A 26,767-nucleotide genomic window follows, 5' to 3' on the forward strand; every position below is an offset into this window, starting at 1 on the left:
TACATCAGATCTTCTCAACCACGGACATAATATAAAAATACAAAGCAAAACAAAACTGAAATCATATAACATCAGACTAAAATTTTAAAATATAGTCTAAGGGGCGGGTTGATTCCTGATCGCCACTTCCCGGCTTGCCTGGGGGGGGGGGCGCAACACTGGAGAGCCGTTTGGCGCGCCGGTTGCGAGTCCGCGCAGAGCGCCCCGCGTGGCGGCGGGAGGAAGGCGGCGCAGGGGGCGAGGCCGGCGCCGAAGGGGCGGAGCGGGGCCCGGCTTCTTCTTCTTCCTCCTCCTGCTGCTGCTCTCGCTCTTGCTGCCGCCTCCTCGGGGCATGGCCGGGCTGGAGCTGCTGTCGGAGCAGGGCTACCGCGTGGACGGGCGGCGCGCCGGGGAGCTGCGCCAGATCCGCGCCCGCCTGGGCGTCTTCGCGCAGGCCGATGGCTCCGCCTACCTGGAGCAGGGCAACACCAAGGCGCTGGCCGTCGTCTACGGGCCCCACGAGGTAGGCCGGGGGGGGGGTAAGGGAGGGGGGCGCCTGCCTGCCCATGGGGGATGGATGGATGGATGGATGGATGGATGGATGGATGGATGGATGGATGGATGGATGGATGGAGGGAGGGGCCCGGCGGGCGCAGGGCAGCTCTCCTGGCCGGGGGTCTGCGCTGCTCGCCCTCCCCGTCGCGCGCGCCCCCACTTCTTCTTCCCTCTCTCCTCCTTATGAGGAACGGCTTAGGGAGCTGGGTATGTTTAGCCTGGAGAAGAGAAGGTTAAGGGGTGATATGATAGCCATGTTCAAATATATAAAAGGATGTCATATGGAGGAGGGAGAAAGATTGTTTTCTGCTGCTCCAGAGAAGCGGACACGGAGCAATGGATTCAAACTACAAGAAAGAAGATTCCACCTAAACATTAGGAAGAACTTCCTGATAGTAAGAGCTGTTCGGCAGTGGAATTTGCTGCCAAGGAGTGTGGTGGAGTCTCCTTCTCTGGAGGTCTTTAAGCAGAGGCTTGACAGCCATCTGTCAGGAATGCTTTGATGGTGTTTCCTGCTTGGCAGGGGGTTGGACTGGATGGCCCTTGTGGTCTCTTCCAACTCCATGATTCTATGATTCTATGATTCCTCCCTCTGGCAGATGCGCGGCTCCCGCAGCAAAGCGCTGCCCGACCAGGCGCTGCTCAACTGCCAGTTCAGCCTGGCCACCTTCAGCACCGGCGAGCGCAAGCGGCGGCCCCACGGCGACCGGCAGGCGGGCGAGATGAGCCTGCAGCTCAAGCAGACCTTCGACGCCGCCATCCTCACGCAGCTCTACCCGCGCTCGCAGATCGACATCTATGTGCAGGTGGGACGCCAGGAGGCCACCCTGGCTGGAGACTGGGGGGGGGGTCCCAAGGGAAGGAGGCCACTCCAGCATCCTTGAAGAGAGCAGCAAACTTGGGGTTCCACAAGTCCACCCCAGTGTCCCCCACCCTAATTTATTAGGACTCATCCTTCCCATTTGTTGGAAGCCACCCAGAATGGCTGGGGCAACCCAGTCAGATGAGGGGCATATAAGTAATAGAATAATAATAATAATAATAATAATAATAGTATAATAATATAATTTTTTGTTGTTTAGTTGTTTAGTCATGTCCTCCTCTTCGTGACCCCACGGACCATAGCACGCCAGGCACTCCTGTCTTGCACTGCCTCCCGCAGTTTGGTCAAACTCATGTTCGTAGCTTCGAGAACACTGTCCAACCATCTTGTCCTCTGACGTCCCCTTCTCCTAGTTATTATCCTAGTTAATATTATAGGATAGTTATTATCCTAATTATTATATTATAATAATATAATATGGGTGGCATATAAGTAATAAATAAATTATTATCATCACCATCTATATATATAAAAATGTAGGCATCGCGCGCACAGGTGTAACAGCCTTTCACCATAGCCACTGAACCGTAATTAACAAATTTGGGCACAATGTACCTTGCCCATCAGGGAGGGATCTGACATTTAAAAAATATCAAAAAAAACCACACCTTTCACACCTAAAAAGATTAAACACAAAAAATGGCGCCCAAATTAGACGTCACAGCCAGAAGCTCTGAAAACTCCAGCAGTATCCAATAGAAAGCCTGATTGAGCACTCCCACCTACAAAGCCACGTCGCCAACTCTGCAAAGGCAGGTCGCGCGAAGCCATCGCTGCCTCAAACCCCTGCCCGCCATTTTTGCCGTGCCGCAGTCCGCTGCCTCCCACCGCTGGTGCCTCACACCACGGCCTCAAACGTCTGCCCGCCATTTCCAAACTCAATCTACTGCACATTTTAGCCATTTGCTGACTCCAATCACTGTCTCTAACGCCCCAAGGCAACAAGTTGCAGCTGACCGTCATTTGCAGCCTCACGTTGCAATGAAATATTGGGGGGGGGCGGACAAGTCTAAACCAGGCATCCCCAAACTTCGACCCTCCAGATGTTTTTGCCTACATCTCCCATGATCCCTAGCTAACAGGACCAGTGGTCAGGGATCATGGGAATTGTAGTCCAAAACATCTGGAGGGCCGAAGTTTGGGGATGCCTGTCCTAAACCAACAAAAAAATTTAGAAAATGTAACTCGCCCACAAACAGCTACTTCAGAACCTAAAACACCCACAAACAGCACAATTTAAAAAGAAAAACCCAACCTAAATACAAAAAGATTACCTCCAAAATTTAAAAATCCAGAAAAACAGAAATAATAAACCCCAAAACGCAAAATGTCCAAATCATACATGTGTACCCCATAATGAAAAGTAATCAATATTAACTTCTGCTCCTCATGAACTTATTTCTAGCATGCAGGATGATTTACAGACCAATTTTATCCCTGCCTACTCAGAAGTAATGCCCATTAAGTTAAATGGAACTTACTCACAGGCGAGGGAGTCTAGGATTCCAGTCTCAGAGAGCTGGAGAACAATCCTCTTTTAAAACCAACCAGCTTCCTACTCACATTGCTGTTGTTTTCAAAAGCTCCATATCTAGGGAGAGGAGAAAGTGTGTGTTAAAGGCAGTGATCCAGTCTTCTGGGACAGCCGTGTGATTAAGGTAATAGTGTTTTTTGTCCTGGATATGCATTTCATACACTACCCCCCCCCCAAAAAAAATTAATGTCAAACATTATTGAAGCAACAATCATAACAGGACTTTTCACAAATGAAGATGTACTCATTCCTCAAATACCAATAATACCATCAGATATACCATTCCAATTTAGAAGATTACAATTTCCAATAAGATTAGCATTTGCAATGACTATAAACAAATCCCAGGGACAAACTTTGAACTGCTGCGCTATACATCTAGAAACAGATTGCTTCTCTCATGGACAACTATATGAAGCATGATCTAGAGTTGGCAATCCACAAAACTACGCAAAAAATGAAACCACAAAAAATGTAGTCTACCGTCAAGTCTTATAATAAACTCAACAAAAATACAAAACACACAGTGCAACTTAACCTCAGCATTAAACCAAACCATGACAACTACTTATCAAAAAAATTCCCTCAAACTGTCACTCCAGAAATAAAACAACATCCAAGGAAATAAACAACTTTACAAATAATAATAATAATAATAAAAACAAAACTCTTGGCTCTTGGGACAGCAAACTAAATACGACATAATAGGCATCACTGAAACCTGGTGGGATGAGTCTCATGATTGGAATGTAGTAATAGAGGGATACAGTCTATTTCTGAGAAATAAACCAAACAGGAAAGGAAGAGGATTTAAAACTTCAAAGCCAAATTGATGGTGTTTCCTGCTCGGCAGGGGGTTGGACTGGATGGCCCTTGTGGTCTCTTCCAACTCTACGATTCTATGATTCCTCCACCCCCTTGCCTCTTTGCTCGCTCCCCCAAGACGTAGCTGTGCAAAGTGGGTGCCCTTGCCGCAGGTGTCCTTGGTGCTTGAGGGTCTGGCTCTGGCCGGGGGCCTTGGGGGGGGGAGGGGCTCCTTCCACTGGGTCCTGAGGAAGCCTTTCCTGTGCCTTCCAGATCCTGCAGGCGGACGGCGGGAACTACTGTGCCTCGGTGAACGCTGCTACTCTGGCGGTCATTGACGCCGGCATCCCCATGCGGGACTACGTCTGCGCCATCTCGGCCGGCTTCCTGGAGGACACGCCCCTGGCCGACCTGAACTACGTGGAGGAGGCGGCCGGTGGCCCCCAGATGGCCCTGGCGCTGCTGCCCAAGTCGGAGCAGATTGCGCTGCTGGAGATGAACGCCCGGCTGCACGAGGACCACCTGGAGCGCATCATGGAAGCCGCCAGCAAGGCCTGCAAGGATGTCTATGCCGTGCTGGACCAGGTGGTGAGGGAGCATCTGCGTGAGGTCACTGCTCTGCTGGGCAAGTGAGCCCTCTGCCATTCGCTCAGGCGGCCCCAGCTCTGGATGCGGCCAAGAATCTCCCCCTTCCTCCCTGAACTGAGCTGCTCTCTGTGGGAGAGGAATGCGCAGCTAGATGCGGGGGGTGGGGGGTGTCCTTGCATTGCCTGTGGTGCCTTGCACTAAGCCTTTTTGTACAGGTTTGCTTCTTTTTTACATGTCAGAGAATTAAATATTCTTCCAAAGAAAGTACGGAGCGTGGGTCACTTGAGCACACGTCACGTGGCTTCCCTTTCTGGCCTCAGCTCAGGACTGGTTGAGATTTAAGAGCGGGTGAGCCTTGCCCCCTCCTGACTCGGGCTTCTGTGCGTGTTTCTTCAACAAACACACTGTTGTGACGCTTGACTTGTCCAGAACAACTCTGGCCACTGGGGGAGCCACAAAAGGCCTGTAACTTTGCACAGCTTAGATGGAGCCATTCCCTCATCTTAGCTTTACATGTGCATAGAAATTAAGTTGCGCTATCAGAGGAAATGCATGCCTGCATTATCAGAGCTAACCAGTGTTAGAAACTCAGATATATAATCTACTTGCCCAAATGGCGCCTTAAACCTAGGTTACGGTTGCCACAATGAAATACCTAGGCACTCCCCCCCCCGGTATATTATTATTATTATTATTATTATTATTATTATTATTATTATTATTATATATTATATATTATTATTTATATTTTAAATAACCAATCTCAAAGCGGTATACAACACATTAAAAATCAAATAAAACAATCCAGCATAAAACTGTTAGGGCAAAATTCTGGGTACGAGAATGCTCAGCCACCCTTCTCATCAGGCAAGGGCCTGTGGTCGTTGTGGAGTATAAAACGAAGGAGTCCAGCCATGATCCGGAGCAAACAGCAAGGTTTATTACTGCACAGCAGGTTCAATGCCAGACTGAACCCCGTGAACAGGGCTGCAAGAACTTTTAAAAGTTCCCACCACCATCCCATAATGCACATCGAAAGCATCATACATACATCACTTGTGACAGGGTAAAATGTCAGAAAAGGGGAAGGTGCAAGGGGCATTAGCGTACAGGTAAACAGGATTAACATAAGGTAACAATGCACAGTTACCTGCACCTCAGTTACAATGCACCTCAGATATGCAGTTACAATGCACCTCAGATATGCAGATGACACAACCTTGATGGCAAAAAGTGAGGAGGTATTAAAGAACCTTTTAATGAGGGTGAAAGAGGAGAGCGCAAAATATGGTCTGAAGCTCAACATCAAAAAAACCAAGATCATGGCCACTGGTCCCATCACCTCCTGGCAAATAGAAGGGGAAGAAATGGAGGCAGTGAGAGATTTTACTTTCTTGGGCTTCTTGATCACTGCAGATGGTGACAGCAGTCACGAAATTAAAAGACGCCTGCTTCTTGGGAGAAAAGCAAAGACAAACCTAGACAGCATCTTAAAAAGCAGAGACATCACCTTGCCGACAAAGGTCCGTATAGTTAAAGCTATGGTTTTCCCAGTAGTGATGTATGGAAGTGAGAGCTGGACCATAAAGAAGGCTGATCATCGAAGAATTGATGCTTTTGAATTATGGTGCTGGAGGAGACTCTTGAGAGTCCCATGGACTGCAAGAAGATCAAACCTATCCATTCTGAAGGAAATCAGCCCTGAGTGCTCCCTGGAAGGACAGATCGTGAAGCTGAGGCTCCAAGACTTTGGCCACCTCATGAGAAGAGAAGAATCCTTGGAAAAGACCCTGATGTTGGGAAAGATTGAGGGCACTAGGAGAAGGGGACGACAGAGGACGAGATGGTTGGACAGTGTTCTCGAAGCTACGAACATGAGTTTGACCAAACTGCGGGAGGCAGTGCAAGACAGGAGTGCCTGGCGTGCTATGGTCCATGGGGTCACGAAGAGTCGGACACGACTAAACGACTAAACAACAACAACAATGCACAGTGTCCCAGGACATTGATAAGCAAGTACCAGTAAGTATCTGGGAGGTTATCCTTGAGTACCTGGCGGGGAAAAACAATGGGTCCAGGTGTGTGTAGCTTAAAGGATTATGGCTGTTCCCTGCATCCCTGAGAGCCCTTGGCCAGAGTAACAAAAGGGGGTTTCATTTAAAAATAAAGATACACGGTATTCATTCATAAAGAAATATGGTTACATAGAGTCTCAGGCAACAGAGAAAGGGTAGGAAAGGGAGCCTTTATTACACAGGGCTTGATCCTGAGGGGTTCATGTTGGTGAGATACTAGAGTGGTGGTGTAGATGGGGTCCCCTTGAGGGCATTTGTGCCAATCTTGATTCCCAAATGAAGCTTGATTCAAGCTTCAAGGAAAGTATTTCAGATCCTTCTCGAAGAGACATTTGGCTTTCCCCATTCACCAACCTGGAACCCAGAGATCTCCACATGGTCATCGCAGTTGGACCCGCGTCAGTCACAAAACATGCCTGGTTAATTCCTGTCATTCAAGCTAACAATAACCTAGCAATGTCCTTCCACACTCACAAGTAGGGGATCTAGCAAAGTACATACTATAACTTCCACTGCAGTTCTCTCCAGAAACATCCCATCCACACCGAGTGCTCACCAAGGTTGACAAGTGCTTATGCCATGTGCTCTTTGCACAGGATGATGCCAGCCAGGCCTCCAAGCCTGAGTGAGATGCAACATTTCCCAGCCAAGATCTTGGAGGCAACATATCCTTGAGAGCATCGGGAGCAAAAAGTGGGCATGTGGGAAACCCTTCTACCAAGTGGATCTTGGGGGTGTTTTCTTAGCCCCACCTGGAGACGCCAGCAGGGACTGAGCATGGCATGCTCATTCCCAGGCTAGGAAAACAACTGCCCGTGGATGTTCAGGGGCTCCCTGTTGGTGGCAGACTGTCCTTGGAGAGACGCAGGAAGGGCCTGTCCCTGAGAGGCTGTAGGCTGGCACTGAGAGGAGCTGCTCTTGTGGAGAAGACCTGTCTGCTGCGCCATCAAATACGGTGGGAGGGAGGTCTGGCTGGCCAGGGGCTCCAGACTGCAGCTCCAAGGGGGCTTCCTGGACTTGCCTTTGAGCAAGTCACCCTCTCCGACCTGCAAGACTTGGCCCAGGACTCAGCCTGGAAGACCAGGAGCCACAGGGGACGCAGAGGCCTCAGGGATTCTGGTGCGCAGGGAGAGCGCCTTCTCGAGGGCCAGGCGGAGCAGAGGGGGCCTTTTCCATGCGGCCCCTTCTGGCCCGGGGGAGGGGCAGGATCCGGCTTCCAGCTGGCCTTGTGAGGGTAACACTGAGGGGAGCCCGGAGACAGCTGCCTCGAGCTCCGGGGAGGACTGCGAAATTAAATTAAATTAAAATCCCCCAGGCGGAGAATCAGAATCGTTAGAGTTGGAAGCGGGTCTCTGCAGTGCACGAACCACAGCGCCCTTTTGCGAGAGAGGGGGTCTGGCGGGGCCCCAAGTGCACTCTGCACATGCTTAGAGGACCTCTCATTCCCTTCCCCTTCGGGAGAGCGACCTTCTTGGGCCCGGAAGCGCCACGAGAGCATAGACTCCGCCGTGGGCTGGAGCGGCCGTTCTGGGCGGCGGGACTTCCGGCGGGCCCCTCGCCGCCCTCGCGCTTCCGCCAGGGCCCCGGGTGCCGCTCTGGCCGGCTCCGGTCGCTGCTTCCCTGCGCTCGGCCGCCCCGGAAGGAGCCCCGCGTGGACGGTGGGTGCTGGGCCCGGTTTTCCCCGCCCACCTCCCCTCGCCCCGCCCCTTGCGGTGGGGGAGCCTCGTTCTGCCTGTCTGGGGGCCTTCGGGGCTCGAGGAGGAGCGCAGGCCTCGCCCCGTCGAGACCCCACAACGGCCCTGCGAGGAAGGCCAGGCCAGGCCCGGGGGGGGGGCGTCCGAGAGGGAGCGGGATTCGAACCCAGGTCCCTGCCAGGTCCAAGCCCAAGGAGAGAGCAGCGCCAATGAAATGGGGAGGGGGACGGTGGGGTGATTGTTGTTGTTGTTGTGATTATTATTAATGGCGTTGCTCCCCCTTCTCTGCCCCACAGGGCCCTGAGAGCTCTGCGGGGCCATGGGGCTGCTCTCGGACCCCTACCGCCGGCGGGCCCTCTCCCGCCTCCTCCTGCGCCTCAACACCCCGCTCTGGTGAGTAGCATCGTGCCAAGACCTCTTGGAGATATTTATTCAATTACATTCAATTGGGAATGCAGTAATAGGAAACAATATTTAAAGAAATCTGAGAATAGAGATAAGTGGGAGTCTTTAGTGGGAGAAATATAGATACGAGATCGAGATTTTTGATGAATAAGAGGATACTGTTATTGATTGTTTCTGGACGCGAATGACGAGTTAAATGTATATTTTTTCTTTTTTTAAATTATTCTTTCCTTTTTCCTTTTCCTTTTTTCTTTCTTTTTCTTTTTTCTCTTTCTCTTCATGGTTTGGAATATTATGCTACAGTATTATCATTACTTTCAACACACCATGATTGCTTTAATTATTATTATTTGGAGATGAAAGTTACAGTTTTTTATCAGTAGCATTTCCTTTTTTTTCTTTTTATTACTATATGATTTATATGATTTTGTATATTATGATTTATATATGATTTTGTATATTATGATTTATATATGAGTTTGTGTTTGTTTGGTATGATTGTAGTCCTTGAGTATGTATGGAATGTATCTTAATTTAAATCTTAATAAAGTTTATTTTAAATCGGGGGGGGGGGAGAAGAAAAAGACCTCTGGAGGCTCCCATGGGGCAAAGCCCACCTGCCCCCCCCTCCCCGCGGCCAGGCAGCTTCCTGCCCCCCCCCCAACGGCCTCCCTCTCTTTCTCTCCGCAGCATCATCAGCTTCCTGGTGGGGCTAGGCTGGTTCCTGGGCTTGGCCTTCCACCCTTTCACGCTGCGCATCTACATGTCGGAGAACGCCATGGGCTCCACCATGGTGGAGGAGCATTTCGTCCACGGGGAGCGCGCCCTGTCCTACGCCCGGGAGTTTGCTGGCCACAAGAAGAAGGCGGGGTGAGTGAGGGGCTTGGGAGCCCCGTGGGGTGCAGAGGACCTCCTGGGCCGCCGCCGCCCAGTGCGTCCGGGGCTGTGCGGGGGGCTGGCACTCTCAGGCCCCAGGTGAACCCAGTGGCTCAGTGCGGGCATTTTGGTGCCACCCCCCAACATTGCTGACCCAGGGTCTTGCCCATCAGGTTCAGAGAAACCCCAACACTCTCTGGCTCTACAAGAAGAAAAAGTCTTCTGTTCTGCCAGGAGTGGGATATCAAAGGGAAGAAGCAGGTTTTCCCCCAGTGAAGTTTAGGGCCTTTCTGCACCCGGTGGAAATTTGGGCTTGGCACACCTTGGCAACTGTCTTCCTTCGTACATAGCCAGGCAAGAGCAATCTCTTAACATTGGCAGTAGTTCTGCATTCTGCGCAGACTTTTCTGGGGCGCGGATAAGCCTTGCCTCCCCTTTAAACTCTTACATAGTGAAGAATAAATGGTCAGTGTTGAGTGTTCCCTTCCATTGGAGGGCCACCCACATCCAAGCCTGGATTTCTTCTGGAGACAGTGCAAGATTTTTCCTTTATAAAAGCAGAAATTTCGAAGGTTGAGAACAGGGTTCTTCAAAACGTGCACATGTTGTAAAATGCGCAGGTGCTGAAGTGCAGCAGGGAGAGGGCCTTCTCAGTAGTGGCATCCTCCCTGTGGAACGCCCTCCCATCAGATGTCAAGGAAATAAACAACTGTCTGAAGGCAGCCCTGTTTAGGGAAGTTTTTAAGGAATGATGCTTGAGTATGTTGTGATATGTGCTGTGAGCCACCCAGAGTGGCTGGGGAAATCCAGCTAGATGGGTGGGGTGTAAATAATAAAATTATTATTATTATTATTATTATTATTATTATTATTATTATTATTATTGTATAGCGCAGATGATCTCATTGTATCTCTTTTTATACTGTGGTGACACAGTGTGGGATAAATCAGCCAGCCTAACTGGCCCTTCTGCCACCTGGTCGAGACCCCCTCCCTCCTCAAGGGGGGCATTGCTGTAAAAGCTGGTGGAGCAGAAGAGGAGCGTTGGGCCCTCACCCGCCCCTGGTGCCCCTCCCTCTTTCCCCAGGGGCATGCCAGTGGCCTGGCTGGAGAAGACCATGTGGAACCTGGGCCTGGAGGTGTACAAGCAATCCTTCTCCCGCACGCTGCCCTTCCCCGATGAGATGCGAGAGAGATACGTAGGTGCCGGGCTTCCAGGCCCCTCCGGGGGCAGGCGGGTGGGCCAGGGTGCGGCTGTTCCGCTGCTGGGGAGATGAACCCTCAGGCCTGCCCTTCTCTTTGCAGATGGTCAAGGGCACCAATGTCTATGGGATCCTGCGGGCTCCCCGGGCAGCCAGTACAGAGTCCTTGGTGCTAAGCGTCCCCTGCAGTGAGGGGCAGCAGAACAACCAGGCTGTGGGGCTGATGCTGGCGCTGGCCTCCCACTTCCGAGGTGAGCTGGGAGGGGTGGGCCTTTGGCTGCCAGGCCTTTAGAGTTCCTTCAGCTGATCACGCCTAAGCTAGAGTTGTGAAGGTCGGGGGGAGGGGGGGTTGTCCCCAGTTCCCCTTGATTTGTTTCCCAAGAAATGGAGGGGTGCAATCCAAGCCAGCTGGAATCCAGGCCAAATAGGCTCGTTTGAATTTGTGCAAGTTTAAAATCTGGGTTTTCCGTATCTCACCCTGCCCAGAACTGTAATGCCTGAAATTTCCTAGAACGAGACGGAGGTAGGATCCAGCCTCCTCCCCGTGATGCCCCTTTCTGGTTTCCCTTCCCCTGGCTGGGAGGGAAGAACCACCTCTGCCTGTTGCTGGGGGGTGATGTGTGCCAGTGATGGGCCTGCCCAGGTGGTTCATGGGGGCTGCTGAGCTTCCCCTCTGTCCTAGGTCAGATCTATTGGGCCAAAGACATCATCTTCCTGGTGAATGAGCACGATCTGATTGGGATGGAGGCCTGGCTGGAGGCTTATCATGACGTCAATGTCACAGGTGAGAGGGCGCTGCGTGCGCACTGGGGGAGTTTGCCTGGAGCACCTGCTTTGGAGCTGCTGGGGGGGAGGGAAGTTGCTTCCTCCCTCCTCTTGTTTCTCCAGAGCGGCCCCCTTGTGTCTCCCTGCCTGCATCCCCTAGGCCTGGCCGAGACCCGCAACGTCCCTTCACCCAGCCAGCTCTTCCAGGGTCCTGTTATCCAGCAACAAAGGCTCATCCCCCCACCCCCCACCCCGGGCTTCTGCCCTGCCCTGGCTCCCATCCTCTGGGAATGAAGGGCAGCGCCCCCAACCCCATGATGCGAACAGCTGCCCCCCTCATCGGCTTTTACTTTAGCAACCTGGGACCATCCTTTCTCTCCCCACCCCCCAGAGGTGCACTCGTCGGGGATGTTGGGTCGGGCAGGAGCCATCCAGGCTGCCATTGCCCTGGAGCTGAGCAGCGACGTCATCACCAGCTTTGATGTGGCCGTGGAGGGGCTGAACGGGCAGCTGCCCAACCTGGACCTCGTCCACCTCTTCTACTCCTTCTGCCAGAAGAACGGGCTGCTCTGCACCATTCAGGGCAAGGTGGGTGGGAAGGGGTGGCTCGGGGGGGCTGCTGGAGGGGGGGGGGCTATCCCTGGGAGATCATTTGGGCCCTGCCCAGGGCCCCCTAGGCAAAGGCCCCAGCTGGCTGGAGGGGAGGCTCCTGCCATGCCTCTTTCCCTGGGGTGGATTTCTGAGTGCAGGGAGCTGCTTTGGGCCGAGTCGTCATGTCCTGAGTCCCCTCTCCGCTGCCCTCCAGCTGCAGCGCTCCGACTGGGACTCCCTGCCGGCCTTCGTCCACTCTCTGCAGACCATGCTCCTGATGGTGCTCAAGCAGGGCTCTGGCCGGCCGCAGGGGGACCACGGGCTCTTTCTGCGCTACCACATCGAGGCCATCACCCTGCGCGGCATCAACAGCTTCCGCCAGTACAAGTTTGACATGGGCATGGTTGGAACGTGAGTAGGGGGCCTTGGCAGGGCATGGGTGCGAGGGACCCTGTTTGGGGAGCAGGAGCAGACTTCGGCTTGGGTGGAAGTTGAGAAGGGTTGGGATACGCCCCCACCTGCCTCAGAAGGGGGAGGCGAACATCAGAAGAGCGTGGTTACTGGATCAGGCCAAAGAAGAGCCCATCTAGTCTGGCATCCTCTTCTCCCAGTGGCAGAATGCCCCTGAAAACCTAGGAACGCAGGTGGACTGCCTCTGGGCTTGGAGGTTCCATGAGAGCGTAAGCGGGGCCTGGTTGTTGGTTCAGGCCAAAGAAGAGCCCCTCTAGTCCAACCTCCTGTTCTCACAGTAGCCAACCAGATGCCCCAATGGGAAGAAGCTCACAAACAGGATTCGAACCCAGGAGCTGCTCTCTTCCTTCCTGTGCTTTCTGTGCCTCTGATTGTGGATACAGAGCCGAGCCCTCCTGGCCAGTAGCCATCCCTAGTCCTCTCCTCCTTCAAAGCGAAGAATTCTGCCTCTCACCCCGCCGCTTGCCTTCCCCAGGACCCTGGAGGGAATGTTCCGGAAGCTGAACAACCTGCTGGAGCGCCTCCACCAGTCTTACTTCTTCTACCTGCTCCCGTCGCTCTCCCGCTTCGTCTCCATCGGGCTCTACATGCCGGCCTTCGGGTTCCTCATCCTCATCCTGGTCCTCAAGATATCCTCCCCCTCTGAAGGGGTCGGGGGGGGCGGTTCTGTCTCTTGCTGCTTCTGCGTTGGGATCCAGGGCAGGGTCAGAGGAGAAACTCCCACTGTGGGGCCGCAGAGTGGAGGACTCCCTAGGAAGCAGGCAGGCTGATGGTCTCACCCGAGGCAACTGAGTCTGTCTTCAGGAGAGACTCCCTCTGCCACCAAGGCCAGGCCCCTGGGAGCCCAACTGGCCACGGAGCTCAGAGAGCTGAACTGGAGGGTCCTCTGGGCTGAGGGTGGACAGGACAGGACAGGCTCTGGAGCTTCTGCCCTGACCAGCTGTGAGAGTGAGCAGAAGCTGATAGGGCCTGGGGCATCCCCTGTTGGGAAGGTGGCCTGAGGAGACTTCAGGGGTGGGGGCCACAGTAGTGCCAGGCTGCCAATCCTACCCTTCGGCCAGACAGCGTCATGGTGCGATGTTGTTCCTGAGCCAGAAGGAAGAATTTCAGCAAACACTGGCTGCATCCCTCTGGACTCCCCTCTTCCATGCAGCAATTGTAGCTAGCCCCTAGGCCTGGCAGCCAAGCCCTTCAGGAGCAGCCCTTGTTTGCCGCAGCCATGATCAGCGGACCAGAGGCCTGCCTTGCTCTGCCCTGTGTGTCTCCCTTTGCTATTCATTCATCTCAGCAGAGCTTCACCCTTGCAGCAAATGCCAGAGGTGTTCTGACAAGAGGCCGAGGGATGTTAGGTTCCCTGGCATCGCCTTAGCTAGACCCTGGAAGCCCACCCCCTTTGGCTCCTCTGAATACTTGGGGAGGGGGGTGTCTGGTTTGTGTCCCCTAGGATGTGGGTGAGGGGGTGGGATGCCTTGCGCTGGAGTTCCACGTCCTCTGAGGTCCTGGCTTTCCCTTGACTCCTCCTTCCTCTTCACGCCCTGGACCTGTGGATGAAGCTGAGCCACTACGACGTGGAGCCAGATGACCGGCTCTGCGACGGAGACCAAGGTCCTAGTCCTGTTGCTCTGGAGGTGAGAAGATGGGGCGGGGAGTGTCGGTGGTCCTGGGGAGGGGGCGGAGAAGGGACTCCGTGGGGGAAAGGACCTGCACGGGCATTTCTCACCTCTTGCAGTTACCCTGGAGCCCTGCACAGCCCATTCCTGTAATCCTGCCCCCCCCCCCAACAAAACATGGGTGCCGCTTGTCTGCTTCCAACGGATGGCATGGCCAGCAAAGAGAGAGCACCTCAAAAAGACATGGCTGGTTGAGGAAGAGAATGGCTTGGAAATGTGATGTGCCCTGGACACAGCCCCCTCCCCTCTTCTACCCTAGGCCAGGCATACTGGGGGGGGGGTCAAAGTAGTCCTGCTTTTTGGTGCAGCTGCTGCACTTGTTCCAGCAGAGATGCCCAAATGCACAATGAGTTCTTCTTTGGGAAAAGGGTGGGGTTGTTTCCCCCCCCCCCCCCGGCCTTTGCCGCAATGTATGTCCTTCCCATACTGGGAGGGGGCCCTTCTCCTGACCCCTCTGCCTTCCTCTCTCACCCAGGAGCCCAAGCCCACCAGCCTGCTGACGTTGGCACCCCCGCTGCTGATCTGCCATGCCACGGGGCTCGCCCTCTACTTTGTGCCCATCCTGGGGCAGCAGGTGGCCACGCAGCACTTCCCCGTCTCGGAGTCAGAGGCTGTGGTGCTGACGGTCATTGCCATCTACGTGGCAGGACTGGCGTTGCCCCACAACACGCACAGGTGAGGGGGAGGGAGGGAGGGGAGGAGGCGGCCAGGCCAGGTGTGGACCTCCGGTGTGACTCTTGTGTGGAGAGGGCGAGACGTGTAGAGCTTAAAGGGGTGCCTGATTGCCCAGCGCTCTCTGGGGCAAGGGCCAGGCTGCTGTTGCTCTTCTTTTCAAGGGGCTGTGGTTGTGCCGCCTGCAGACTGGCTCTGTGTCTCTGCCCCACAGGGTCCTGACGGGCTCGGGAAGTGACCGTGGCTGGATGACGCTGAAGCTGGTCTCACTCCTCTACCTGGCCATGCAGCTGGGCTGCATAGCCCTCATCAACTTCTCCCTGGGCTTTCTGCTGGCCGTCACCATGGTGCCTGTTGCTGCTCTTGTCCAGCCCACGGGGCCCAAGTACGTACGATGTGGGGCTGCTTCCTGCTTCCCTCTCTGCCCCCACCCCACAAGAAGTGGGCTGCAAAGGACAGGGATCACCAGAATTGCCCAGGGCAGATGACGGGTGTCTGATTGCCCCTCCTCCCCCTGAGCTCTGCCCTCCAGCTATCAAAGGGAGGCGCAGGCCTTTCACGGGCCTTTCATGTTTAGATTCCACCTCAACATTAGGAAGAACTTCCTGACAGTAAGAGCTGTTCGACAGTGGAATTTGCACTCCTGGGGGTGTGGTGGAGTCTCCTCCTTTGGAGGTCTTTAAGCAGATGCTTGACAGGCATATGTCAAGAATGCTTTGATGGCGTTTCCTGCTTGGCAGGGGGTTGGACTGGATGGCCCTTGTGGTCTCTTCCAACTCTAGGATTCTAATGTTGCTGGGAGTTCGCAGCTGCCCTCAGCCGCAGCCAACACCTCGGGGAAGGTGGCAGTTGTAGCCTGACGGCACCAATTGGACAATTGCAGCCTCCCCATCCCTGGCCTAATGAAGTGGCTGCGTTCCCCCTCTTCTGGGCCAGTTTTTTGTGGGGAAAGCGAAGGGTTTGTCCAGAGGGAGAAGCAAGAAGGCAAATGCTTAGCAGAGCCCAATTTCTTTCTGTATGTTGGGCTTCCTCAGGACATGCAAAGCAGAGCTGCCCACATCTGGACGATGTGTTTGGCCTTAGTTTCAAAATGGAGATACAAATAGGCCTGGTTTGTCCAAAAGGTGCTTTGCAGGAATAGAGTCCTCCCCATTATCCTTCTGTAGGGGTGTTGCGGAGTTTGGGGGTGCAGAGTGTGTCCCCAAAGCAAGCGTCTCCCTTTTTCAAATAGGTGGCCCCGGACCCTTTGTCCTGTCCTTCAACCCTGTCCATGGCTGAAGAAGGAATGGTTGCTTTAAGGGGAGGGGGGTTATTGCTTTGTTTTTGTTCCTCAGTATCGGTATCAAACTTTATTTTGGTCACAGACTTGCATAAGATTAAAAATACTGATAAATAGAATGCATAAAACTTAAATCAGGTAAGGCAGGGGTGGCCATCTTCCAGGAGACTGTGATCTACTCACAGTAAAGTGATCTATCCCCGTTTTATTGGGGTTCAGGTCAAAATTGTTGAGCTTTTTTAGAGGGGGAAATGCTCCGTTTTAGTGGGTGTTCAGGGGATAAAGTTCAATTGGGGGGGTGGCAAAAAATTTGGGGGAGGGGGATTAGCCACTCACCAAAATATCGCTGTGGAAGCAGTCTGCCTCACAGCTAAAACTCCGTCTTCCCTTCAAGAGAAAAGGAGAAAATGCAGCAAGGGGAGAGGGGGTTGGGCCAGGTGCTTTTAGGCAAAAGCAAAGGAAAAGGAGCCCACGATCGACAGCGATCGATTAGGACCTCCCGGGGATCGGCCAGTCGATCCCGATTGACCTGTTGGCCATCCCTGAGGTAAGGGATAAAAAGTAGTAGTTAAAAGGTGATACCTATTTATCTACTTGCACTTTGATGTGCTTTCCGGGAGCTCACCCCGTCGCAGGGATTCGAACTGCTGACCTTCTGATCGGCAAGCCCTAGACTCTGTGGTTTAGACCACAGCGCCACCCGCGCCCCTCCAATTACACCATACATAACTTAAACAGATAGAAACGAGGACGAAAAGTTAAAAGTGACTCAGGGAGAGAGCATGAAGGAGCACAGGTCTTGCATTTGGGGCCTCGTTTGTGGCGCAAACCATCCTTTGACGAATAACCATCACGGCGGCGCAAAATCTAGCAACCGAGTCTGTAGCATCTGGGTTTTCATCTTGAAGTAGCAGGGAGGTATGGAGTTGTTCTGTGCAACTTGGAAAGGTTTTTATTGTGTATTCTGTGTTTCTATCTTGTGTTTTTATATTGTGAACTGCCCCAAGATCTATAGATCTACAGATCTATAGGTGGCTAGTGGGGTGCCACAGGGTTCTGTCTTGGGCCCAGTCTTATTCAACATCTTTATCAATGACTTGGATGATGGGCTTGAGGGCATCCTGAGCAAGTTTGCAGACGACACCAAATTGGGAGGTGTGGCTAATACCCCAGAGGACAGGATCACACTTCAAAATGACGAACAGATTAGAGAACTGGGCCAAAGCAAACAAGATGAATTTTAACAAAGAGAAATGTAAAGTACTACACTTGGGGAAAAAAATGAAAGGCACAAATACAGGATGGGTGACACCTGGCTTGAGAGCAGTACATGTAAAAAGGATCTAGGAGTCTTGGTAGACAACAAACTTTACATGAGTCACCAGTGTGATGCAGCAGCTCAAAAAGCCAATGCAATTCTGGGCTGCATCAATAGGAGTATAGCATCTAGATCAAGGGAAGTAATAGTACCACTGTATTCTGCTCTGGTCAGACCTCACCTGGAGTACTGTGTCCAGTTCTGGGCACCGCAGTTCAAGAAGGCAGGGGGTTGGACTGGATGGCCCTTGTGGTCTCTTCCAACTCTAGGATTCTATGATTCTATGAAGGGTGGTATGCAAATTCTGACAACAAAACCCACCCTACATCCTGCCCGCACAGGAGCCCAGAGCTTTCTTTCCCTGTTTCCTCCCCCCAGGTACCTGTACGCTGTGCTGCTGGTCCTGGTCACGCCAGCAGCCACACTTCTCTTCTGCATCTTCCTGTACCAGGAGCTCATTGAGTACCCCATCTCCCTGCTGGAGGGCTGGCAGCGCTTCTTACAGGCGATTGCGGAAGGGCTGTTGGACCACCACCTCTACGGCTCCATCGTCTTCCCCTTCATCGCCATCTTCGTCTACCCCTGCTGGCTTCTGCTCTGGAATGTGCTTTTCTGGAAGTAGCCCCCTGGCGCTGCCTCCATGCTTGAACTGGCCTGGCCAAATCCTCTTTGGGCAGGACTTCCCTGGGGCAGCCAGGAGAGGTGTCTCTTCCATCCTGCTGGGTTCCACTGTGATTTCTGAAATGTGAAACTCAGGGGCAGGGGCGTGAGGCCTCCTGAAGCCGTCAACTGGAACTCTGTAGGGGATGCCTGCTTGGGGAATATCCTGGTCTTGTGGAATCTGACATCTGCGGCAGCTGAAGCCACGCTTCATAGTTCTGGGCATGGGGCGGGCTGGGCAGCTGCTCAGAGCTTGCAGGAGATGGGGAGCTTGGGCTGGGGTAACTGGATCCTGGTTCTTTTGTGGTGGTATCCAGAAGGCCCTGCCTTAAGGCACGAGTGTGAATCTCAGGGGCAGGAGGCCGGTCTGGAGTGTGGCTGGTCCTTTTCTCGGTGGCTTCAGCTTGCACGTGGACCACACGGGGCCAAAAACCAGCTCTGATGTGAGCAATGCGAGAAGATACTGGGGGGTGGGGGTGGGGTGGTTAGGAGAGTGGCTGTGTACAATCTTAAAATTAAAATAAAGACAAAAGATTTTGATACAGTGCTTGCACTTATTTTCATCCTGACTCCTCACTTGAAACACAGCTCTTGGGGCATCTACTAACAATTCAAAATATCAGCCATAACCTTGTGCTTAAGATGCATGAAAAAGTAAAGCAAAGCAACAGCTGGTCCCACCTTTGGCCCTGCAGATGTCGCTGGACTGCAACTCCCATCAGCTCCAGGTGACAGGGCATGCTTCTATACTGCTGCAGTTTCACTGGGTTCATGTTGTCTTTTTGTTGTAATGATACTGGGTTTTGTTCTAATGATACTGGTTGGTTTTACATTGTACACACCTTAGAGATTTTTATTTTATTTTGTTATTTTTAATGAAAGCTTTTAATTAGGGAACTTTTAATGCTTAATAGATTGTATTTTTATGTTTTGTTGGAAGCCGCCCAGAGTGGCTTGGGAAACCCGGCCAGATGGGCGGGGCATAAATATATTATTATTATTGTTACAGGTAGGTAGCCGTGTTGGTCTGGGTCGAAGTAAAATAAAAAAAATTCCTTCAGTAGCACCTTAAAGACCAACTAAGTTTTTATTTTGGTATGAGCTTTCGTGTGCATGCACACTTCTTCAGATTATTATTGTTGTTGTTGTTTAGTCGTGTCCGACTCTTCGTGACCCCATGGACCATAGCACGCCAGGCACTCCTGTCTTGCACTGCCTCCCGCAGTTTGGTCAAACTCATGTTGGTAGCTTCGAGAACACTGTCCAACCATCTCGTCCTCTGTCGTCCCCTTCTCCTTGCGCCCTCCATCTTTCCCAACATCAGGGCCTTTTCCAGGGATTCTTCTCTTCTCATGAGGTGGCCAAAGTATTGGAGCCTCAGCTTCAGGATCTGTCCTTCCAGGCAGCACTTATTATTATTAGGTTGTATAATGCCCTTCATCTGTAGATTTCAGGGTGGTTCACAAGAGAAAAATACAAGATTCTCTCTATAAAAACCGAACATTTCACAGACAGGAAGCCACTACACACATTGAATTGGGCCAGGAATGAGCACCTGCCCTTCAGCCTAAGGTCCCAGGCACAGGAGCCGGGTGGCCCTTGGGCAAGAGCCTCAGCTGCTCCTGGGCGGATTTCTCCCTGGGCCTCTGCCAGCCTGAGATGCGGCAGCAGAGGGTTGGGGCGGCAAGGCAAGGCTTAGATGCAGCACATACTGACCCCCATTTCATGTACAACAAAAGGAAGCGCTGGGGAAGGTGAGAGGCTCCTGCTTGAAGCCCTGGAGAGCCATTGCTGCCGGTCAGTGTCAGCAGTACTGAGCTGGATGGACCAAGGGCTGAGTCTAGAAGACAGCTGGATGGGCTCCTTTTCCACCCCTACGAGGGTCATTAAGGGGTTAAAGCGACGGAGCATGCCGTTCCTAGAAGGGACATAGAAAGCGCAACGAGATGACACTGCAGAGCGGCTCCTCCCCCGACTGGCATTTCCCGCTTGACGCCGAGAAGCCTCGCCAAGAGCATAGCTGTCAGGTTTTCCCTTTCCTCGCGAGGAAGCCTATTCAGCATAAGGGAGTTTAGCTTTAAAAAAGGGAGAACTTGACAGCTATGCAAGAGGAGGGGCGGGAGCTGGGCGAGACTCAAAGCGGGCTGCACTGCAGGGCTGGCGTTGGCCGGCACCCCTCCCGCTTCCAGCCACGACGAGGAAAGCGTCCCATCTGCAGGAGGAGAAGGCCCTCTCTTGACTTTATAGCTCTATGGGGATTCTTTCGCCCTTCCCATAGAGCTACACATATGAAGAGTGATACGCAGCCTAAACTTCCGGTAACAATAGACAAGCTGGCCTTGCACAGGAACCAGCTGGATCAGCCCAAGGTGGCCCATCGAGTCCAGCCTCCTGTCCTCACAGTGGCCGACCAGGTGCCCCGATGCAAAACCCGCAAGAGCAGCATCTCCTCCTCCTCCAGCATTACGGCATCCAGCGGGGCAGACAAAAGATAGCCACCCATCGCCTCCCCCATGAATTTGCCTAGTCTTCTCTTAAATGCATCCGAGTTCGTGGCCATGGGGCTTCCTCCCGTCCCGTGGGAGGGAGTTCCACAGTTTAGCTCTGCAGGGCGTGGAAAGGGGCTTCCTTTTATCCGCTATGGCTCTCCCACCAGCTCGGAGGGCGACCAAGACGAGGAAGGGTCTGGAGGCCCAGCCTGATGAGGAGCGGTTGAAGAAGCTGGCTAGTAGGTTCAGCCTGGGAAAGCGGAGACGAGGAGAGCCGCCTTCCAGTCTCTCAAAGGCCGCCCCGCGGGAGAGGGAGCCTGCTTGGCTTCTCCTGCTCTGGAGGGCAGGACTCGAACCCGTGGCTTGCAAGTGGCAAGAAAGAAGAACTTTCTGCCTGATGGCGGAACGGGCTCCGTTTCTGGGAGGCCTTGAAGCAGAGGCTGGACGCCCACCCGTCCTGGGCGCCTGGCCGGGGCTGGACTAGATGCCCCCTGGGTATCCCTCCCTATTCTGATTCCTCCCTTCCGAGACCCCCCCGCCGCTCTCTTCGCCTCTTTCCTCCCGGGGGAGGAGCCTGAGGCCGGGAAGCCCCTCCCCTCTCCGGAAGTGACGGCGGCCTGCCCCCTTTTCCGGCGCGCGGTGCCTTGTGGGTGGCTGGGCTGACCGGCTCCTCTGCAAGATGGCGGCGGCGGCGGCAGCGGCGCGGAGCTTGGCGCGATCCCGGGGGGGCCTCCTGCTGCCTCCCCTGCCCGGGGGGCCCCGCCCGCGGGTAAGACGCGCTCTCGGCCCCGCCCCTCCTCCCCGAGAGGCCCCGCCCCGCCCGGCCGGGAGGAGCCCAAGGTCACCGCGTCCCCCGAGGGGTCACCCGCCGCCCCCCGCCCGGGGGCCCCGGAAGAGGCGTCCCGGGCGGAGGGCGGGGACCCCGAGCTGCTCTCCTTCCCGTGGCGGGGAGTTCCGCAGGTCGCTTTTCTCCCTGGGAAGGGACTAGCATTCCCTCCCTGCGCGCCGGGCGGGGGGGGGGGCTCCGAAGGTCTGGGGCTCCCTCGCCCTGGGCGATGCCTCCTCCCCGGGGGCAGCTGCCTTTCGGAGGTCGTCCTGTCCGCCCTGGGAGAAGGAGCGGTGCAGCCGGAGCCAAGGGCCTTCCTTGTTCTCAGGATCAGTGCCGGATTTACGTATAAGCTCTAGCCCACTCTCTTGGGCCCCTCCCCAAAAAAACTGGGTGTACATTTGCAAAAATATAAGATAAAAAACGAAATAAAACCTACATGCAGCAACAGTGTTTTGTGTTGTGCAGGCTCCTATGATGTAAGTCACGGGCCCCGCCTGCTCGCCTGCTCCCGGTTTGCTCATTTCTTACGTACATAAGGTGCCTACATTCTGCATGTGCAAATGGCTTTAGATACCTGTCAGGTCCAGAAACCTAAATCCGGCCCTACTCAGGATGCGACTGGAGAACAGCAGACTGAGGGAGCTGGACAGCCAGGCATGGGGACAGGGACCACGCAAAGCAGGGCAAGAAGGGGGTCCTGATCTCTGGTCCGCTGGGTCCGGAGGGCTGTAGGGAGTGGAAGCTTCTCTGGGATTCCTGCCGTGACCACCTGAAGTACAGCTTGTGTCCTTCGGAGGTGGCAATTTGGGGCACCTGCAGAGGCTTCAGGAATAGAGGTTGATCCACAGCTCATTGTCACCTCTGCATTTTGCATGAAGAACACATCGGTTCTGGCCACAAAGCCTAGATGGGTGTGCTTGGGGTTCGCTTGCTGTTCTTGTGCTTAATCTCCAGTGTGCTCTTCTCGAGCATACCTCTGTATGTGCTGGATGCAACACGATGACTTTGCCAAGGGACCCCCTCCCCAGGAACCTTGAGGCATCTCCTAACGGTTGTAGCGCTGCTCATCCTCTAGTCTTACCTATTTTATTTTAGTTACAGGTAGGTAGCCGTGTTGGTCTGAGTCGAAGCAAAATAAAAAAATTCCTTCAGTAGCACCTGAATTCCTTCAGTAGCATTCAGAAGACCAACTAAGTTTTTATTTTGGTATGAGCTTTCGTGTGCATGCACACTTCTTCAGATACACTGGAAATGGAAGTGTCAGACCCTTATATATATATAGAGGGTGGTGGGGATGGGTGATGGGCTGATGGGAGTGGTAAACCTGTAGATGGCTGTTAACGACTGCTGATGACTGCAATTAGTCCGGGGGGGGGGGGAGCAAGGGCAGAGGCGCTAAAGAAAGCTTGATCATGCATAATGAGATAAGAATCCCATGTCTTTATTCATCCCAGGTGGCTCCATGGTTTTAAGCTTGGTAATGAGTTCCAATTCAGAAACTTCTCTTTCCAGTCTGTTCCTGAAATTTCTCTGTAATAAAACAGCTGCTTTGAGATCTTGTATAGAATGTCCTGGGAGATTGAAGTGTTCTCCTACTGGTTTCTCTGTCTTGTGGTTCCTGATGTCAGATTTATGTCCATTTATCCTTTGGCGTAGGGTTTGGTATTTTATTTTACTTATTTTTAAAAAATATATAGTGCTGTATCATAGAAATATATTACAACAGTTTATAACAATGTAAAAGTATAAAACCATACAGTAATAACATTTTCAGGCTGCCTTTCATGGCCCCTTTCCTCCACCCCCACAAGGCATGTTCTTGGCTTGTAGAGGATTGCCTGCTTTTCATGCAGATTGCCCCAGTTTCTGGTCTCCCAGTATCTCCCAGCTAAAAGGAGCAGAGGTCTTTGGCTGGGGAGCTGCTGCTAGTCCATTCATTCATTCAGGTAGTTTAGACCCTGATTCGCCCGCCCCCCCTCGCAGAATAGATGAGACTAGATGGATGGATCGTCTGATGTGGTGTTTGGGAGGCCGCTTGTATTTTTATTTTTATTACAGTCGTAGCTTGGTTGCCTAATGCCTTGGAACTTGTATGTTTTGACTCCCAAACGATTGAAAACCGGAAGTGGATGTTCCGGTTTCCAAATGATTTTCGGAAGCTGAACATCCGGCGCGGCTTCTGATTGCAGCCAATCAGAAGCCGTACTCTGGTTTCCATACGTTTTGGAAGTTGAACAGACTTCCGGAACTGATTCCATTCAACTTCCAAGGTACGACTGTATTATTATTATTAGAATTTATATACTGCCCTTTCCCTGGAGGTCTCAGGGTGGTTCACAGAAGAATACTAGGCAAAAGTCCTCTACAGGAGCCTGTTGTCGCTGCCCACGAATTCACTCTGCTGTCCTTTTCCCCCCAGGCCAACCTGACCTCTTTGGCCGGTCTCTCCCGAGGCAAGAAGGTGGCCCTGACCACGCTGGGGGTGCTGACGGCAGGCGGAGCAGGCCTGGCCTTGGCTCTCCACACTGCAGTGAAGGCCGGCGAGCTGGAGCTCCACCCCCCCAACTACCCTTGGAGTCACAACGGCATGCTGTCGTCTCTGGATCACAGCAGGTGCGGTTCGGGCAGAGGTGGCGAGGGAGGCAGAACAGCCGGGGGGGGGGAGAGAGGGAGAGATTTATGGGAACTGGTGCATCTCTTCCCCTTTGCAGCCTGCTAGGTAGGCATTGGAGGTGTGTGGTGTTAGCTATGCCAGTGGTTGCCCTGTGCCCATGGCCCTGTCTTGGTTTCTCGGCCGGATGGCTCATGTCAAGCACAAGCTCCTCCCCTCTCCCCGCCCCCATGCTCTGCTTCCTCTTCCCATCCCGAGATGTACAGATAAGAACTAAGTCTCCTCTCTGTCAACGCCCTTCCAGCAGCTGACAGTTGCCAGGATCTGCCACCTCCTTGGCCTTCCTTGACCACCAAGGCCTCCTGTACAGTGGAACCTCTGTTTAAGAACAGCCCTGTTTACAAACTATTTGGTTTACGAACTCTGCAAAACCAGAAGTTGTGTCCCGGTTTGCCAACTTTACCTCGGTTTACGAACGGAAGCCGGGCGGTGGAAGGGACCAGGGGCGGGAGGCCTCATTAGGGAAAGTGTGCCTCAGTTTAAGAATGGTTTCAGTTTAAGAACAGACTTCCGGAACGGATTAAGTTCGTAAACCGAGGGACCAGTGTAGTTGCCTCTTGGTGAGGATGCTGGAGCCGCTTCCCTGCCGTCTCCCACCCTCTCTCTCCCCAAGCAGGAAGCAAAGGCTGCTTTCTTCCCTGTTACGGTGACCCCATCGTCGCTTTCCTCAAGTCCATGCGCTCATGCCCTGCCTTGCTTTGTGCTCTCGCCTTTCTTCACCCACCTGGGCACTGGCTGTGCCCTATTTTCAGCAGTGGGTGCAACACTTCCCATTCCCTTGCGTAGGCGCCGTTGCCTTTGCTCCCAGAAGATGCTTCCTCCCTGCCTGCTGGGGGAGTTGCCCCAGAGTGTCCCATCCACCTCCAAGGAAGGAAAACTCTTGCCTGCGTTCATCCTCTCTATTGGCTGCTGCTATCTTTAATTGTTTGACTTCCAAGTTTGGTTTTTCTTTTTAAAAAGATACTGTTTGATATATTGTATTAGTTGTAAGCTGTCACAGGAGGGTCATAACTAGAAGGGGGGCTAGAAACACACCAGAACCTTCTTTGGCTTGTCTCCAGCGTCCGGCGTGGCTACCAGGTGTACAAGCAGGTGTGTTCCGCTTGCCACAGCATGGAATACCTGGCCTTTCGCAACCTTATTGGTGTCAGCCACACTGAAGAGGAAGCCAAGGCCCTGGCTGAAGAGGTAGGCTTTGAGCTTTGGGGGGGGCACAGGGAAGTGGGGGGGGCTGGGGTTGCTGTGGCTGGCAAAGCTATGTCCTGGAGCCCCTTGCACAGCTGGTCCCTGACTCGGGGGCTCTCCTGGGCTGCCTGGCTTTATGGACGGCTTGGTTGGTGGTGTTGGGGGGGGGGAGACCAAATCATACTGGAAGGTGGGGGGGGAGGGAGAAGTCATTCTTGGGTGGGTGGGAAGCTTGGCCCTCTGGGGCGGCTTGGGATTCTTGCACTCAAGTTTGGCCTGTCCCGCATTAGACTGAGGTGCAGGATGGACCCAATGAGGATGGCGAGATGTTCACGCGGCCTGGAAAGCTCTCGGATTACTTTCCCAAGCCCTACCCAAATCCCGAAGCAGCACGAGCTGCAAACAACGGGGCGGTGCCCCCCGACCTCAGCTACATCGTCAATGCCAGGTAACGCTGCCCAAACCAGGACTGGAGTGAGGCGGGTGGCCGTTGGCATGGTTTTGTGCTATTCCTGGCGGTTGGTGGTTTTGAGCCTCCCTTGCCCTTCTGTTCCAGGCACGGAGGTGAGGACTACGTGTTTTCCCTCCTCACTGGCTACTGTGATCCACCCGGTGGTGTGAGCATACGAGAGGGGCTTTATTACAACCCCTTCTTCCCTGGGGAGGCGATTGGCATGGCACCCCCGATCTACAACGAGATCCTGGAGTTTGAGGACGGTAAGTGGGGCCGGGCAGGACTCCCCTTGGGCTGGTTGTGGAGCCTCGCGGCGGAATAAAAAGGAATGATGGAAACCTCTCCTCTGCCCTCCTGTGCAGGCACTCCAGCCACCATGTCGCAGATCGCCAAGGACGTCTGCACCTTCTTGCGGTGGGCGGCAGAGCCGGAGCACGACCACCGCAAGCGGATGGGTCTGAAGGTGGGTCTGGGAGCCCTCCATGTGGCAGGAGCTTGGCTGCCCTCAGAGAGCGAGCCAGTGGGAGGTCTGGGGGCACACTAACATGCCTGCTGAAACTGCTCCCTTCTGCCTGTGTGCTGCTCTCCTAGGAAGGCCAGGGGGTGGGGGCTCCAGTGGTTCCTTTCCTGGACATCTCCTGAAGTCTCTCTGTAGAAAAGTGACTTCATGCCCCCCCCCGGGCTGTCTCTCTTCCCCCCCCCCCCCAGATGGCGCTGATTATGGGTCTGCTGTTGCCCCTCACCTACTACTTGAAGCGGCACAGATGGTCCGTTCTAAAGAGCAGGAAGATTGCCTACCGGCCCCCCAAGTGACCCATGCTGCCGGTGGGGCAGACCTCTCTCTGATGCCTGAGCTGCGCTGCCTCTCCTGCCCTTGGAATGTATGTACAGACTGGCAGGCGGACAGGTGCTCTGCTCCATGCATTTGCTGTTATTTAATGTCTCCATCCATCCAGTCCCCCACAAAGCCTTGGGAAGAGGAGGACCCTGGGTGCAAGGGGTGGCAGGAACCCAATAAAACGCGTTTCTTCAACCAGAAATAAGCAGCTGGTGTCTGTGTTGAAATCCAGGTGGTACATTGTATGGATTGTCTTGAGTGGCTGCTCCACCCCCACCCC

The 26,767-nt window shown here is 53.6% G+C and overlaps 3 protein-coding genes across 4 annotated transcripts; all 3 read left to right on the top strand.

The window, feature by feature from the left end:
- The first annotated feature begins 244 nt into the window (after positions 1 to 244).
- EXOSC4 (exosome component 4) lies at positions 245 to 4,995 on the top strand. The gene is made up of 3 exons (XM_035124654.2): positions 245 to 502; positions 1,134 to 1,340; positions 4,029 to 4,995. Exons 1-3 carry the CDS (start codon positions 332 to 334, stop codon positions 4,386 to 4,388), a joined length of 738 nt encoding a protein of 245 aa, XP_034980545.1. The 5' UTR covers positions 245 to 331; the 3' UTR covers positions 4,389 to 4,995.
- Positions 4,996 to 7,983: 2,988 nt separating this feature from the next.
- On the top strand, positions 7,984 to 18,565 carry GPAA1 (glycosylphosphatidylinositol anchor attachment 1). Of its 2 annotated transcripts, none has more exons than XM_035124615.2 (13): positions 7,984 to 8,076; positions 8,409 to 8,505; positions 9,208 to 9,387; positions 10,481 to 10,592; positions 10,699 to 10,846; positions 11,278 to 11,379; positions 11,752 to 11,948; positions 12,166 to 12,362; positions 12,898 to 13,051; positions 13,955 to 14,050; positions 14,568 to 14,767; positions 14,979 to 15,149; positions 17,740 to 18,565. In XM_035124615.2, the coding sequence occupies exons 2-13, from the start codon at positions 8,432 to 8,434 to the stop codon at positions 17,981 to 17,983; spliced, it is 1,875 nt and encodes a 624-aa protein (XP_034980506.1). In that variant the 5' UTR covers positions 7,984 to 8,076; positions 8,409 to 8,431; the 3' UTR covers positions 17,984 to 18,565. The 2 variants fall into 2 exon arrangements, with proteins under 2 accessions (XP_034980506.1, XP_060134190.1); XM_060278207.1 differs by lacking the exon at positions 7,984 to 8,076 and adding an exon at positions 8,113 to 8,282.
- Positions 18,566 to 21,151: 2,586 nt separating this feature from the next.
- Positions 21,152 to 26,692, top strand: LOC118089769 (cytochrome c1, heme protein, mitochondrial). Its single transcript, XM_035124648.2, has 7 exons — positions 21,152 to 21,279; positions 23,759 to 23,952; positions 25,072 to 25,198; positions 25,486 to 25,643; positions 25,752 to 25,912; positions 26,012 to 26,112; positions 26,358 to 26,692. Exons 1-7 carry the CDS (start codon positions 21,190 to 21,192, stop codon positions 26,460 to 26,462), a joined length of 936 nt encoding a protein of 311 aa, XP_034980539.1. The 5' UTR covers positions 21,152 to 21,189; the 3' UTR covers positions 26,463 to 26,692.
- The last annotated feature ends 75 nt before the right edge of the window (positions 26,693 to 26,767 follow it).

Source organism: Zootoca vivipara, chromosome 8 (genome assembly GCF_963506605.1).
Source record: "Zootoca vivipara chromosome 8, rZooViv1.1, whole genome shotgun sequence".
Classification (NCBI taxonomy): domain Eukaryota; kingdom Metazoa; phylum Chordata; class Lepidosauria; order Squamata; family Lacertidae; genus Zootoca; species Zootoca vivipara.